Source organism: Musca autumnalis, unplaced genomic scaffold (assembly GCF_047663935.1).
Source record: "Musca autumnalis isolate F117 unplaced genomic scaffold, ASM4766393v1 scaffold_2, whole genome shotgun sequence".
In the NCBI taxonomy this organism is placed as follows: Eukaryota; Metazoa; Arthropoda; class Insecta; order Diptera; family Muscidae; genus Musca; species Musca autumnalis.
The window spans coordinates 244909024-244923291 of record NW_027411755.1 but is presented as its reverse complement, the minus strand read 5'-3'; the positions used below and the strand labels follow the sequence as shown (position 1 = coordinate 244923291).

At 37.8% G+C, this 14268-nt stretch overlaps 1 protein-coding gene across 1 annotated transcript in view; it reads right to left on the bottom strand.

The window, feature by feature from the left end:
* The window catches only part of LOC141392558 (uncharacterized), a 72987-nt gene that overhangs the window by 19675 nt on the left and 39044 nt on the right, over positions 1-14268 (bottom strand). Inside the window, exons 5-10 of the mRNA XM_073965493.1 lie at positions 10139-12319; positions 9947-10080; positions 2237-3564; positions 1976-2171; positions 1780-1914; positions 1645-1727 (exon numbers count right to left, since the gene is read on the bottom strand). Coding sequence (XP_073821594.1) covers positions 1645-1727; positions 1780-1914; positions 1976-2171; positions 2237-3564; positions 9947-10080; positions 10139-12319 — 4057 coding nt within the window. The remainder of the gene's footprint in view (positions 1-1644; positions 1728-1779; positions 1915-1975; positions 2172-2236; positions 3565-9946; positions 10081-10138; positions 12320-14268) is intronic.

Here is a 14268-nt window from a genome sequence, read left to right as displayed (position 1 = left end):
CAGCATTTAGGCTAACGAGGGTATACACACTTTCATACAGGCAAAATGTACCTCCTCGAAATAATGGGGTCTAACCCCAAGTATGTTTCAGTCAATTTGAAGTTGATTTAGCACTGTCCGTGTGTCTGGCTGGCTGGCTGGAACGCACGATAACTCTCGAACGGATCAACTGATTCGGTTCAAAATTTGGCTTTCGTAATATTTTGTCCAAACTTAGTTTAAGTTCGAGGTCGGGTTATATCGGTATCGGATAGCCTGAAAGGTACAAAAAAACCCTATGACAACGTGTTTAGTGGTTGGACCGCAATATAACTCTTGAACGGATCTGCAGACTCGGTTCAAAATTTGGCCTTCGCAATATTTTGTCGAAACTAAACATAAGTTCGAAGATAAACCATACCGGTCCACTCCTTCAGGTACCTCCCCCACAAAAGTTCAAAAATGTTCGGAAAAATTGTGCACGCGACAACTCTTGAAGGGAGTGACCGATTTGGTCTATACATCGCAGGTTTGAATATGGACTATATTTTTCAACTCCTGCGGGTACCTCGCACACAAAATTTCAGATAAGTTCACTTTGAGACCTGTTCTCGAATCACTTTGATTTCTGTTGAAGCAACTTGCATTCAATTCCGACGGTAAATGCTTTTTCAGGGGCAAGTCCATATTTCTTGAGAAAACAGTCGAAAAAATATCCAAACTTGGTTTCAGTTCGAAGATTATCAACAACTTCCAATATTTAAAAAATACCACTAAAATGGTATGCACGATATCCCTTGAACGTGGCAACCAAATTTTTCCAAACGTTGGATCTCCTAATATTTTGTCCAAATTTAGTTTAACTTCTAAAATGGGCGATATCGATCTTCTCCTCATGGTACCTCCTCCACAAAAGTTCAACAATTGTGTCGATCTGTCCGTAGATGAAAGTTTCAATTCACATAGGCTGAAGGTATATCTCTGTCGCAAAGCCGACTGATACTTTTTTACTTGTTTTTTTTTTTTTTTTTTTTTATTACGCTATAGGTCGCAAGTTTGATAGGATCGTCAACGAATTTTGGGGGTTATTGAGGGTCCTACAGAGGAAGAAGACTGTTGATTTTGGTGATGCCCGGATAATATTCAGGGGTCAGAATGGACAAAAACTTATTTGGAGAGAGAAGAGGAGCATAAAATTTAGTGGTAGTCGGATAATATTTCCTAAAAGAAATGTTTACGAGTGAAAAGCTTATTCACAGGGGTAGTGGTGTAGGATATCACATAGTAGGCCCCGTCTCGACTATAGCCTTTGCTCACTTGTTATTTTAATAAACGCTTGTTACAGATATAAAACATTTTTCTTGAAAGAACTTTTTACACCACCCCATTGTGCAGACATCACTTCTTGACGCTAACAGTTTTGTTTGTTTATAGAGCGGTCAGTTGTACTTTACTCTAGCTAATGTTCCAAAATTAGAAACACGCGCCAGAAATACCGGGTATCTCAACAAACAATTCCCTCATACATTGGCCCTTCCACACAACACAGTCTGAAAGTAGCGTACGCTGCGTTCATCATACGAACATAATTCACATTTACATTACACATCGTACAAAAAAGCACAAGACTGTGTAGCTTGCTGCTCTTCATCTCTAGTGTGTTACATTGACATGCCGAACAGGCAGCTGCTGGTGGCATAAGCAAAACATCATGTCAATGAATATCAATGAACTAAGAGTATTCGCGGCTGACCAAAATAAATGCTCGAACAAAAGAGGATAGAGCGAGAGGAAACTTACCGAATGTATCATTCTTTTGACGATGATACATCTCCAAAGTGCAACGTCTCTGTACAAGGCGATGCAGGATGACTTGGTATTTGGTGTAAAAGCTTTTTTCCGAATCTGTTGAGGAACGACGACCACGACTGCGTTCTAAAAAGGGAATTAATTTAAATTGTTAATTGAAATCTTTGAAATATTTTTTTTCGCTTACCCAGACTTTGATGATCCAACTGAGCCCATATATCAGAATCTGTTAGCCTGGCATAGCGAGCACAATCATAATGGCCAATGTAAATGGTTTGCTGTTTAGTTTCGCTGGTAATTTCTGGCAGTATGCAGGGGCTGGAACCTGCTGGCCGTAAAATGGGTGTGGTCTTCTTATTGCACTCCTGGTTTCGTTCTTCACTCTGAAAATGTACGATTTTTTTTAAAAAAAATTGAGAATGCTAAATGTTGAATCGCTCCCCCTTACCTTTGCTCTAATGTTCTCCTTACGCGTCTTATAGTGACGACCCCTTTCCAGGTGATAACGTTCCTCGGAACGAAAACGTTTATCCATTTTCTTATATAGCCTTTGTGGTGTTTTATTTGTTACCGGCGAATCGGCAAAATCGGACGGTGGTTTAACAATATCCGGTTCGTTGTCTATGTAGGGTAATGATTCTACCGAATCGCCACAAACCACAGTGGGGTCATCAACCTCCTTGCCGCAATGGGAACAATGGCCACTGTGCTGGTCGGCATGATTGCCATCAGCTTCACTGTAAAATACCGAATCGGAACCGGGTGAAACCGAACGATTTAGTGATTCAATTGATTTAGCTTTTAATTGACATGTTTCCGAGGCGGATTTTACGTATGCAGGTGATAGCGAGGTTGGAGCTTTGGAGGAAGTTATTATTGTTGCTGTTGCAGCTTCTTTGGCAATGCGAGGTGCTGGTATAGGAATATCATGTTCTGCGGAAGTTACCATGTGACTTGGAGTAGCAGGAGGTTTTGGTGACATTATGCTGGCATCCAGAAGTTTCTCTGCACTACCCGTTGTTATCTGTTGCGGCGATAAAGCGTTGTTGGCTTTTCGGGTGCGTGTTGCACTTTCATCACGTGAAGATCGACGCAATTGTCGTCGTATTTTCGGACGGAAACGTTTTAATTTTACAGGGCTTGTTGATTCAGCTAAAGCGGAAGAAGCTTTTTGCCTTTCCGGTGATTTCTTTAGGACATCCCTTTTAATGGGACTTGTCAGAGCTCTCATATTTTCCTTTTCGATATCAATTTTCATGGAAGTCTTGCGCCGTTTACGTTCCTCTTCCTGGCGATAACGTCGTGACTTTAACTTTTGATATTCATCATCGTGTGGACTTTCATAGTAACCCGAGGAGGAATAGCGTACATCACTGCGTTCATCATCTGATATGGATTCGATTTTCTTGCGTGTCTGTTCCGACACCCTTTGACCCAGAGGAGAAGTACTTTCTTTTTTGGCCGTGGACATTGCTACCTTTTCATTTTCAGGGGTTTTAGTTTCACCATCCACATCCACTATACCACCCACATTATAGCTACCCGATGAGGTACTGCTAACCGAATGGGAGGGTGACTTTTTGGCTATCTCACCCTGAATTGGAGAAGGTAAATTCAGCGTTAAATCTAAATGAGTTTTAGATTCACGTCGATATTCTCCATCGGGTTGGATAATTTCTTCCGAGATCATTTCTCCCTTGGATGAGTATAAAGAAGAAGCACTCTCAAACGAAGACTCACCATGGGTTTTATCCATTTGGGAACTTTGGGTAGAAGCTGCAAGAGGTGGTAATTATGTTATATTAATGCCGGTGGAATTGTGTGGACTGGGGAATCAACATCAAAGGATTACAAAAAAAATTATAGGACATTCCAAGCAGGTGTTTGCATACGCAAAGCATCATCATACATCAAGCATCGAACAACATTGAACATCATCTACAATGAATGTGGTCTATACTAAATTGAGGAAATTGTTTTGCGTGTGTGTTGAGTTCTCAGAAAATTTGGAAACACTTAAGGCCGCCCATGAAACTTTTAATAACAAGTGTTAAACATAAGGAGTTGCAATATAACTTTGGTGTTTATATAGATACATTTTCGGGAATCTTTAGACCAAACAAAAATAAAATAAAATAAAATAAAATACAAAATAATTAAAAAATTAAGTTACAGTGCTTTATTTATAAATGCACTTAAAACTAGAAAATAATTTTTAATGATGGATTCTCTCAAGAAAACGCTTGCCGTTTAATATTGTCACAATTTTAATTCAAATGCAAGCGTTTTATTTGAGAGATTCCATAATTAAAAATTATTTTCTAGTTTTAAGTGCATTTATAAATAAAGCACTGTAACTTAATTTTTTTAATTCATTTTTATTTTTTTAATTAATTTTCATTTTTAATTATTCATTTATTAAATTTGTTGACCACTATAACAAAATTATAGCCAATTTAGACCGAAAATGTAGATAAAAGCTTTAAAATGCCTGAAATCGCGTGGTACCGTTATATAAGCGCTATAAAAAAACCTGGACTTATGTCTAAAATTTTTAGTGGGGGACAAATGGGAACTCCAAATGCCAAGTTTCAGCCAATTCGCGTTGAAAATGAAGATAAAATCCTTAAAATACATGAAATCGGGTGGTATCGCTATATGGAAGCTATAGCAAAACCTTGACCTATATCCAACATTTTTCGTGAGGAAGTTTATGTTCCTTTGAGAACCCCAAATGCTAAATTACAGCCAATTCGGCCTAAAAATGAATATAGAATCCTACAAATATTTTAAATCGGTTGTACCGCTATATGGGGGCTATAAGAAAAATATACCATATTGGTTTTGGTTTCATATTCATGTATTGTCATCCAAATCTGAAAGGTGTGCAAAGTTTCAGTTCGATTGGTCAACTGCAACTATGTTAAAAATGAGTTACCAGATTTGAACTAAACGGACACCAAAGCAAGTTAAATAAAAACTGTAAAAAGGGACGTTTTATGAGAATAATATTTATATATTTTGAAGGTACTGTATTATAGTCAAATTTAATTTGTTGAGGAAACTTTCTTACCAAAATTTGTGGACATAGACCATCCACGCTTCGATACCCACAGATTTAATTTTTTGTTATTTATTTTTGCCAAATTAATGAAATTCGGTACCAAAACAAGGGAGGACTCTTGTTTATTGTAATTGGATAGTTTGTTATTCTGAAATACACTCACTATAGAAAGCACTCTTCTGATATCTTTATGAAGGTCGAAGGAGAATCTGCTAAACGGTGAGAAGACCAATCTTAATTCCAAATTTTAGGATTCCAGCTCTATCCGTTCACCCAAATCCAATATGTACCAAAATTAATAACAATTTCCAACAATAGTCTACTCTTATTTTCAAATTTGATTTTCTTATTTTCAAATTCGTAGCCATAAGTACGAATTTCAAAAACTAACTAAATCCTACACTCGAACAGTAATCTTAGTTTCATATATCAGGATTCTTACACTTCAACAGTAATCTTAATTCCGTATCTCAAGATTCCTGCTCTATATGTTCATCCAAATCTAAATTGTACCAAATTTAATATCATTTAGTACTCTTCGATAAGTACGAATTTCCAAAACCTTATCTTAATTCCAAATTTCAGGATTACAGCCTTATCCATTCGCTTGTTGTACCAAATGTACCATGATGTTTTGTACCATTTAGTACTTTTCGTACCCATAAGTACGAATCCTACACGACTAAGAATTTCCAATATTACGTCCATATCTCAAACCTACATTTCAACAGGGATCCTAATTCCAAATTTTAGGTTTCCAACTCTATCGCTTCACCCAAATCCAATTTGTACCAAAGTTAGTACAATTTAGTTATTTTTGTATACATGAGTACACATTCCCAAACCGCCTACTTGTATCAACCCTACTTCTAAACCTTGGTTCTCATTTGAAATTCAATATTTTTGTTATTTTATATAATACCTAATGGTACCAAATTTAGTACATTTTCGTGCAGTTATAGTTCGAGTCTTTAAACACCGTTAGGAACGTCTGTCCTATATTCAGTCAGTGACCCTCATTACACATTTCACAATTCTACCTCTATTGGTTCGCGAAATACATGTAGTACCATTTTTAGTACTTGTGGTCGCCTTCGAATTTCCAAACATCTTGAGACCAAGAGTGACCCTCACCCAAAATTTCAAGATTCTAGCTTAAGTCGTTTAGCCTGAGCGTTGATTATAAGTCAGTCAGTGAGACAGTCATCATTACTCAACGTCTTTACGAGTATAAGTATAGATTAAACATTTTAAAAGTTTTCACACAAAAGTTTCATCAATATGCTGATTTGCAGGTTTCTTCTTTGTCGTAAACTCAAAGTTTATACAAAATTTAGTTTTGATCGGACTATTATTGCGACCAACAGAGCATCTACAAAATCAAGTAAAAATTTCTATTCTGGTCGGTACACTACACAGAAAAAATTTTTCAAGAATTTTTATATATTTTCGTCCGTGATGTAGTTTTTTCATGCTGTACATTTACCTCACATAAGATAAATGTGCAGTTTCTTATTTCCATCCGAAAGCCACTATTTTTTCAAAAATATGTAAGATTTTCCTAAGATGCAAAATCACTTTCCAATTTTTCCCTACTTTCCATTATTAGCTCTCATATTCCTTCTGTTGTTTGGTAAATGCTCTCAACTTTGTCCTTTTTTCTTTTGAAAGGTCTCATCGTCTTACCACCACATTGACACTGTATATAAAAAACAGTAAAATTTGTCTCTAGTTTGATTGGTGGTGTGTGGTGGTTGTTAGTCAATAAAAACAAAAACAATTCGCCAAAATTGTTTTTTCAATCTCTCAGAAGAAACCAGTATTTTTTTTTCCTTTATGAAAATCATTTATGAAATGCAGAAATTTGAACCTTGGCAAGACTTTATGAAGACTATTTCTAAAATGCAGTAATTTTGTTTTCTGTTTAGCTCTATTCAAAATTTCGTGACCATCGGCTTGTATTATACCCTTAGCATTTATGCTAACGAGGGTATATACACTTTCATACGAGCAGAATGTGCCTCATCGAAATAATGATTTTAGACCCCAAGTATATTTGGACGAAATGTGTTTCAGACAATTTGGAGTCGATTGAGCAATGTCCGTCCGTCTGTATGTCTGGTTGGCTAGAGCGCACGATAACTCTCGAACGGATCAATCGATTCGATTCAAATTTTTGCTTTCGTAACTTAGTTTAAGTTCGAAGATGAATTATATCAGTCCACTCCTTCCGGTACCTCCCCCACATAAGTTCGAAAATGTTCGGAAAATTTGTACGTACGACAACTTTTGAAGGGAGTAACCGATTTGGTACATACTTTGAAAAACGTGAAATGTCTACCAGACTTAGACGAGTTTCCAATATGGACTCAATCGGTCCACTCCTTCGGGTACCTCCCACACAAATTTTGGATAAGTTCAGTTTAGGACCTGCTCTCGAATCGCTTTGATTTTTGTGTTAGCAACTTGTATTCACTGCCCCCTATACGACGGTACAAGTCGTAGTCGTAGCCCCAAAGTTGCAAAAATCCTATGACACCGTGTGAGGTGGTTAGAGCGCAAGATAGCTCTTGAATGGATCCGCTGATTCGGTCCAAAATTTGGCCTTAATAATATTTTGTCCAAACATAGTTCAATTTCGAAGATAAGCCATATCGGTCCACTCCTTCAGGTACCTCCCCACAAAAGTTCAAAAATGTTCGGAAAAATTGTTTGCACGGTAACTCTTGAAGGGAGTGGCCGAATTGGTCCATACTTTACACATCCTAATATATCTACCAGATATAGATCAGGTTCAAATATGGACTACATGTGTCCACTCCATCCGGTACCTCCCTTACAAAATTTCGGATAAGTTTACTTTACGACCTGCAATCGAATCACTTTGATTTTTGTAGAAGCAACTTGCATTCGCTGTCTCAATTACGATGGTAAAATTTTTTTCAGGGGCAAGTCCATACTTCTTGAGCAATCAGCCCGAAGGGTGTAAAAACCCCCTATGGCACCATATGTAGTGGCTGGAGATCCACTTCCATAATGGTCAATGTCGATCCATTCCTTTAAGTATCTCCTCTGCAAATCTTTTGATCTTTAATCCTAATCAACATTTTTGTCGGTTCAAAGACCAAAATGTTTAAAACCCCCTAAATACATACGTTTTGTGGAAAAAAAATGTTTCAATATACACAGGCTGAGGGTATATCTCTGTCAGCAAAGCTGACTGATATTTTTTTACTTGTTTATTTGTCATTTTCTATATTTCGTAAGTTTATTGACAAGTGATGGCAGCTTTGTCACGTGATTTTTGGAGACCTAGATTCGAATCCCAGCATTCTTCATTTTGTCCACCAGTATAATCGTTCCCGTGTAGAAGCAAATCAAACTTATACTTTTGTGGATGGTATACACCATATAATGAAGTATATATTAAGTTTGTCATTTTGGTTGTAACTCATTCAAACACTCATTCACTATTGCCTGAATTGGCTGTAAATTGGGAGGTTAAAACATATTTTTTACCAAAAATGTTCTTTGTACGACCACGTTATAATATAACCCCAAGAATAGCACAAGACATCGATTTAAAATATTTTGAAGGTCTTGATCACATTTACCCACCGGAATGTCAGAAATTTGATATTAAGTCTTCGTTGAGGCTAGAAACTTCCCTCCGAAATTTGTCAGTATATGTAGTATTTTTCTTTAGCCTCATTTCGATAGGACTTGCGGTTTCCAAGCAAACTAGCGAAAACCTAAAATAAACCTAAAAAATGTGAACTTTGACCGCGATTTATTTAAAAATCCCTCAGGCGATTTTTTCTCCGAAAATCAATGACCTTGGCTTTAATAAGGCAAAAATAAAAAAAATAATTTCAGCATAAGCCAGGCTGGGATTCGAACCTTGGTCTCCGACAACTGAGTGTCAAGGTTGCCGGCGTCTTAGCGTTTTGAGCCACTATCAACTTGTCAAAACTTTAGTAGACAATAATTGATGATCAGAAAATCTTCTGGTATAGAAGAGCAAGTACTAATGACGTTCAAATAAAATTTACCATAGTATTTGTGAACATTGAAAAATGGGATTACCAAGCAGGACTATAGGAAAAGTTTGGAGTTTCAATTAACTGACATAATTTCGCATATGCATTTATCTAATGAAGTGCAATATATATAATAGTTACCAAGCTTTGCCTTCGTCTGCCATAAAAACAACATCTAATACGCCTGAAGATCGGCTTAACCACTCGTGACACGTAGCGTAGTGGTTGGTTGCTTGGGACTTCGGTAGACTCCTAATTTTTCAATGTATCTCTTAGGTCTTACAGCTCAACACGAAAGAGAATTAAGATTTTTTCTTGTGTTTTGTTTTTTCTTCTAAGAACATTGCTGTTTCAAAATCAATAGAAACTGCCCAGGTATAATCCGTTTTCACTTAAAATTAGTTAAGGCGCACCATGTATAATATTGTTTTATAAAGAAGCGGTACAGTCAATGTATTTTCCAATTTGAACTTCTGTATCTCAATGACGGTAAAACCTACGAAAATATCATAAGGGTTAATCTTGTACAGAATTTTCATAGCTACAAAATTTTCCTTAGCCCCATTTCGATAGAACCTGCGGTTTCTAAGCAAAATAGTAAAAACCTAAAAAAACCTAAAAATGTCCATTTGAATCGCGATTTATTTAAAAAGCGCCCGACGATTTTTTTTTTTTTTTTTTGATTTTTCTCATATATAAGCATTGCAGTTTCAGAATCCGCAAAAACTTCCCAGGTGTAAGCACCGTCCATTGAAAATTGGTTCAAGAGCACCGTGCAGTTTGTTTCCACGAAAAAAAGATAATTAAATACAAAAGTTATTGAGAGTTTCATTCCCTGGGTGAGGGACGGGCCAAAAGATAATACAAACACGCACACACATACACATGTATAAAATTATTCTAAACTAAACATAATCAAGATCATCATACAAAAGGACGTGCTAACGATCTCTCTAGACATTTACATAACGACAGTTTGTATCCAAACCTGGTACTTGTGTTGTTGATGATGAGCTTGTCGTAGTAGTGGTTGTGGTTAAGGTAGTCCTCATACCTGGCGTGCGTCTTGATGTGTCAGTGCAGGTGGCATAATCTTCAGTGTTGGTGTTGGTGCTGCATTCGGAGTTATCGCCAAAACCTTTAAGATTATCCGTGAGAGATGATACACCCACCGAGATGTCGGATAACCTAGAAACAGAATAGATTTTTATGGAATTTTTAGAGATATTTAGAAATTCTAACTAACCTTCTTTGTTCCTTTGGTGGTATTATGGCAATAGATTTTCTTGGCGAAGCCAATAATGCCTTGCCTGGGGGTTTGACGGGAGATGGTGTGGTTGTTTGCCCCAAGCTGGGTGTTATTTCTATGGATGGTGATATCAATTTCGGCTGTACACCCCTTTCGTAGGACTTGACGAGAGTTTCCCGTTCATTTTGCGGTGTGGCTGGTGAACGCGAAGATTTCATGCTCACTGAACCCGCTTGGCTGTATGTTGGACTTTGATCTGTAAATTGTTCCTCAAAATCCAAAGCATCAGTGTCCACCGAACTCCTTTGCTGATGTTGCAACAACAAATGTTTTCGCTTCGTTGATGGAGTCAACAGCAGATTTAAGTTATATGAGGCCTCGGATCTTTGCTCTGCCATCAGTACTGTCACCTCCGATTCATTCCAATGACCATCCGAATGATCTCTTGTGACATCATTAGCCAATGAATCCGATGACGGATAGGTAGAAGCATGACCTATGGCCTCTTCACGCAGCGGACTGGGTGGTGCGGAAATTCCTGAACCCTTTTCATCCTTTTCTTCTTGTTCTGGTTCACTATATTCGGCCTCGGGCACGGTGGCGCCAATTGCACAACCACAGGCCTGTAAGTTTTCATAAACAGGATCTTGATGTTGATCCTCTAGGCTACGATCACTCTCGGCTGATATGGAATCATAGGGTTCAGGAAGTTCCGGTGGTGGTAGTTTGAGGGGCTCTTGTTGTTGTTCATGTTTCTTGAGAAATTTTCGTTTCAATGTTTTCGGCTGTAGATCGTTTTTAATGTAGGGTTTGAAATCGATTATGATTTCCTTTTCATCGGACATATCATCGCGAAAGGCTTTGCGATTAAAGCGCCGTGAACCTTTGCCCACATAATCGAGGTCTATAAGTTTCTCGGTTTTCACATAGACCGGCATAGATTGGCGCCGTATATCGTCACGGCGAAAAGGACTTTCATCATCCGGGGGTTCCATGCTCACCAACATTGATTTGCGACGATTGGTATCCTTATACTCCTTTGGATATGTTTGGGTAATGTCCAATGAATCATCATCATCCAGACAATATTCCTGGGGTGGTGGCAGTAAATCGGAAGTAAAATCCGAGGAACCATCCGCCATCAGTTCGGAACACTCCGTTATGTGCTTGCATACATCCTGGACATTATGCATATCCCTTCGGGGTAGACTGTGGAAATCGGTATCCAAACGATAGCCACATGTACGACGCGGTAAGCTGTTACTTTCATAGGAGAAGGAGTCCTCTTTGGACATGGAGCTAAGGTCTTTCTTTTGATAGATATACTTCTCGTGATTGGTATCATATTCCAGGGGAGGTGGTGGCTGATAATAGGGAAAACTACTTTCCAGCGGTGATTTGGGTGGCTCTTCGGACTGTGTACGATGCAGTAGCTCATGTTCTGCCTGAGAAGTCCCTCTTGGCTCTTCATTCCTTTTACTATCGTAGGGAATTTGTGATAGACTTTTGGCCAAGGGCTTGCCATTCGCCAAGCCACCATTTGTTTGGGCACCCTGAGAAACTACCCTTACACGATGTATGGTTCGTGGACTCAATGCCAAACTCTGCTCAAACTCATTTTTCCTTACATCTGTCTGGGTGGCCTGGGTCTTCATGGCATTGCGGAATTTTTTCTCCACCACAATAACCTCGGGACTGGGTGGTGGTAGTGTTTGCAAAGGACATGTGGCGGTGGTGGCCATTTGTAAGTTGGAAAGTTCCTCCAAAATGGGACGATTATTCAAGATCGCTGTCGGCTGTTGGGTTTGAACATGTTGTTCGGTCACATAGGCGGGAATATAGGTTGTAGGTTGCGGCTGCTGTGGCGTCTGCCCTTGCAAATGACCCGCCTGGGCATAATGTTGATGTGTATGACCCAATTGATGGACAGGAACTGTTGCCGTTGGCAGCATATGTATGGTGGATGTCGAACCCATTATGGCAGTAATTTGCGGTGGTGGTGGTGCCATTACAGGCATTGTGTCATAATACGATCCACTGGGTCCCAAAGGTTTTTTACCACCAATTAGGCGTTCTTGTGATTGTGCGGATTTCATGCGACCCGATGAACGAAAACCCACATTGAAGTCATCGAATGAGGTTAGGGTGTGGGAGCGGGCAAAGCTAACATGTTTGGTTCTGGATAGAGAGAGGGAGAGAAGAAGGAGAGAGGTAAAATGATTGAAATAGATGAAAGTAACACCTTAAAAGCTTAAAAAAGCTTTAAAATATTTAAAAATATTTCTCTTTAAGGATGTAGAAATAAAAACCAAGGCTGCGGAGTCGAGTGTGGAGGAAGAGTGAAGGCAGCGGATATTTTAAATACATTTTACATGTACATCAACGCCTCGCAATTGTTGAGAAAAATTATTTGGCGGTGTACCGAAGCCTTGGAAATATGAAGAAAAAATATAAGGAGGACTCCCAAGGCTGCGTAGACGAGTATGGATGACGTGTCAAGGCCGAGGACTTTTTAAATATAATTTATATGTGCATCAGTACCTTTGAATTGTTAAGAAGAATTATTTAGACGTTTATAAAGGCTTTGCAATTATTTAGAAAAGTATGTGGAGGTCTCCCAAGGCTGCTGAGTCGAGTATGGGTGTTGTGCGAAGAATGTGGATTTTTAAAATATATTTTATATGTACACCAATGCCTTCGAATTAAAAAGAAAAATTATTCGGAGGTGTAAAAAGGCCTTGGAATTATTATAGAAAATATTTAGAGGTTTTCCAAGGCTTCGGAGTCGAGTTTGGGGGATGTGTAAAGGCCACTGATTTTTTAAAAATATATTTAATGTGTTTAGTAAGACCTAAAAAATATACAAAACAAAAAAATTGGAGGTGTACCAAGGCCTTCAAATTATTATAAAAAATATCTCCCAGGGCAATGGAGTCGAGTATGGAGGATGTGTGAAGACCGTGGATTTTTAAAGCATTTTTTATATGTGTATTAAGGCCTTGGAATTGTTAAGAACAATTATTTGGAGGCGTACCAAGGCCTTAGAACCATTAAGAAAACAAATTGGTCTCGCAAGGCTGCGAAATCGACTTATGGCATGTGTGAAGACCGCGTATTTTTTCAAAATATATTTTATATATGTACCAAGGCCATGGAATTATAAGGAAAAATTAAAAAATAGGCCTTGCAATTATTAATAAAAAATATTTGAAAATGCGTAAGCTTTTTAAATACATTTTATATGAGTACCCATTTCTCGGAATTATAAAGGAAAAATTATCCGGTGGTGTAAAAAGGCTTTGGAATAATTATAAAAAAATATATTTTATATGCGTAGCAAGCCCTCGGAATTATTAAAAAATTTACTTAGAAATCCGTAAACTTTTTAAATATATTTTATATATGTACCAATGTCTTCGATTTATAAAGAACAAATTATCCAGTGGTGTAGAAAGGCCTGGGAATAATTATAAAAAAAGGCTGCGGTTTCGAATATGGGGAATGTGTGAAGGTCGGGCAATTTTATTATTATATTTAATATGTGTATCAGCAAGGCCTTGGAAATATTAAAAACAATATTTGGGGACCTCCGGAGGCCTTGTTAATATTAAGAAAATATATTTGGGGATATCCAAAGGCTTCGGATTCGAGAATGGGGGATATAAGCAAGCATTTTTTTAAATATTTTACATATGTGTACCAAGCCCTTTTAATTATTGAGAAAAAATATTTGGAGGTTTACCAAGTCCTTGGAATTATTAAGAAAAAGTGCGAAGGCCATATATTTTTTAAATATATTTTACTGATATACCAAGGCCTTGTTAAAATTATGAAAAAATGTTTGAAGACCTCCCAAGGTCGTAGTAATAAAAATCAAGTCTGCGTATCGAATATGGGAAATATACGAAGGGGTCGAGTATTTGTTTACTGGCCGTGGCGTGGATTTTTTTATAGATTTTTGTGAGGACCATAGATACCAAAAGGCGTGAATTTTTTATAAAGTTTTTGTGAGGATCAAAGAGGCCAAAATGCGTTGAATTTTTATAAATTTTTTGTAAGGACCAAAGATACCAAACGGCGTGGACTTTTTTATAAATTTTTTGTAAGGACCAAAGATACCAAAAGGC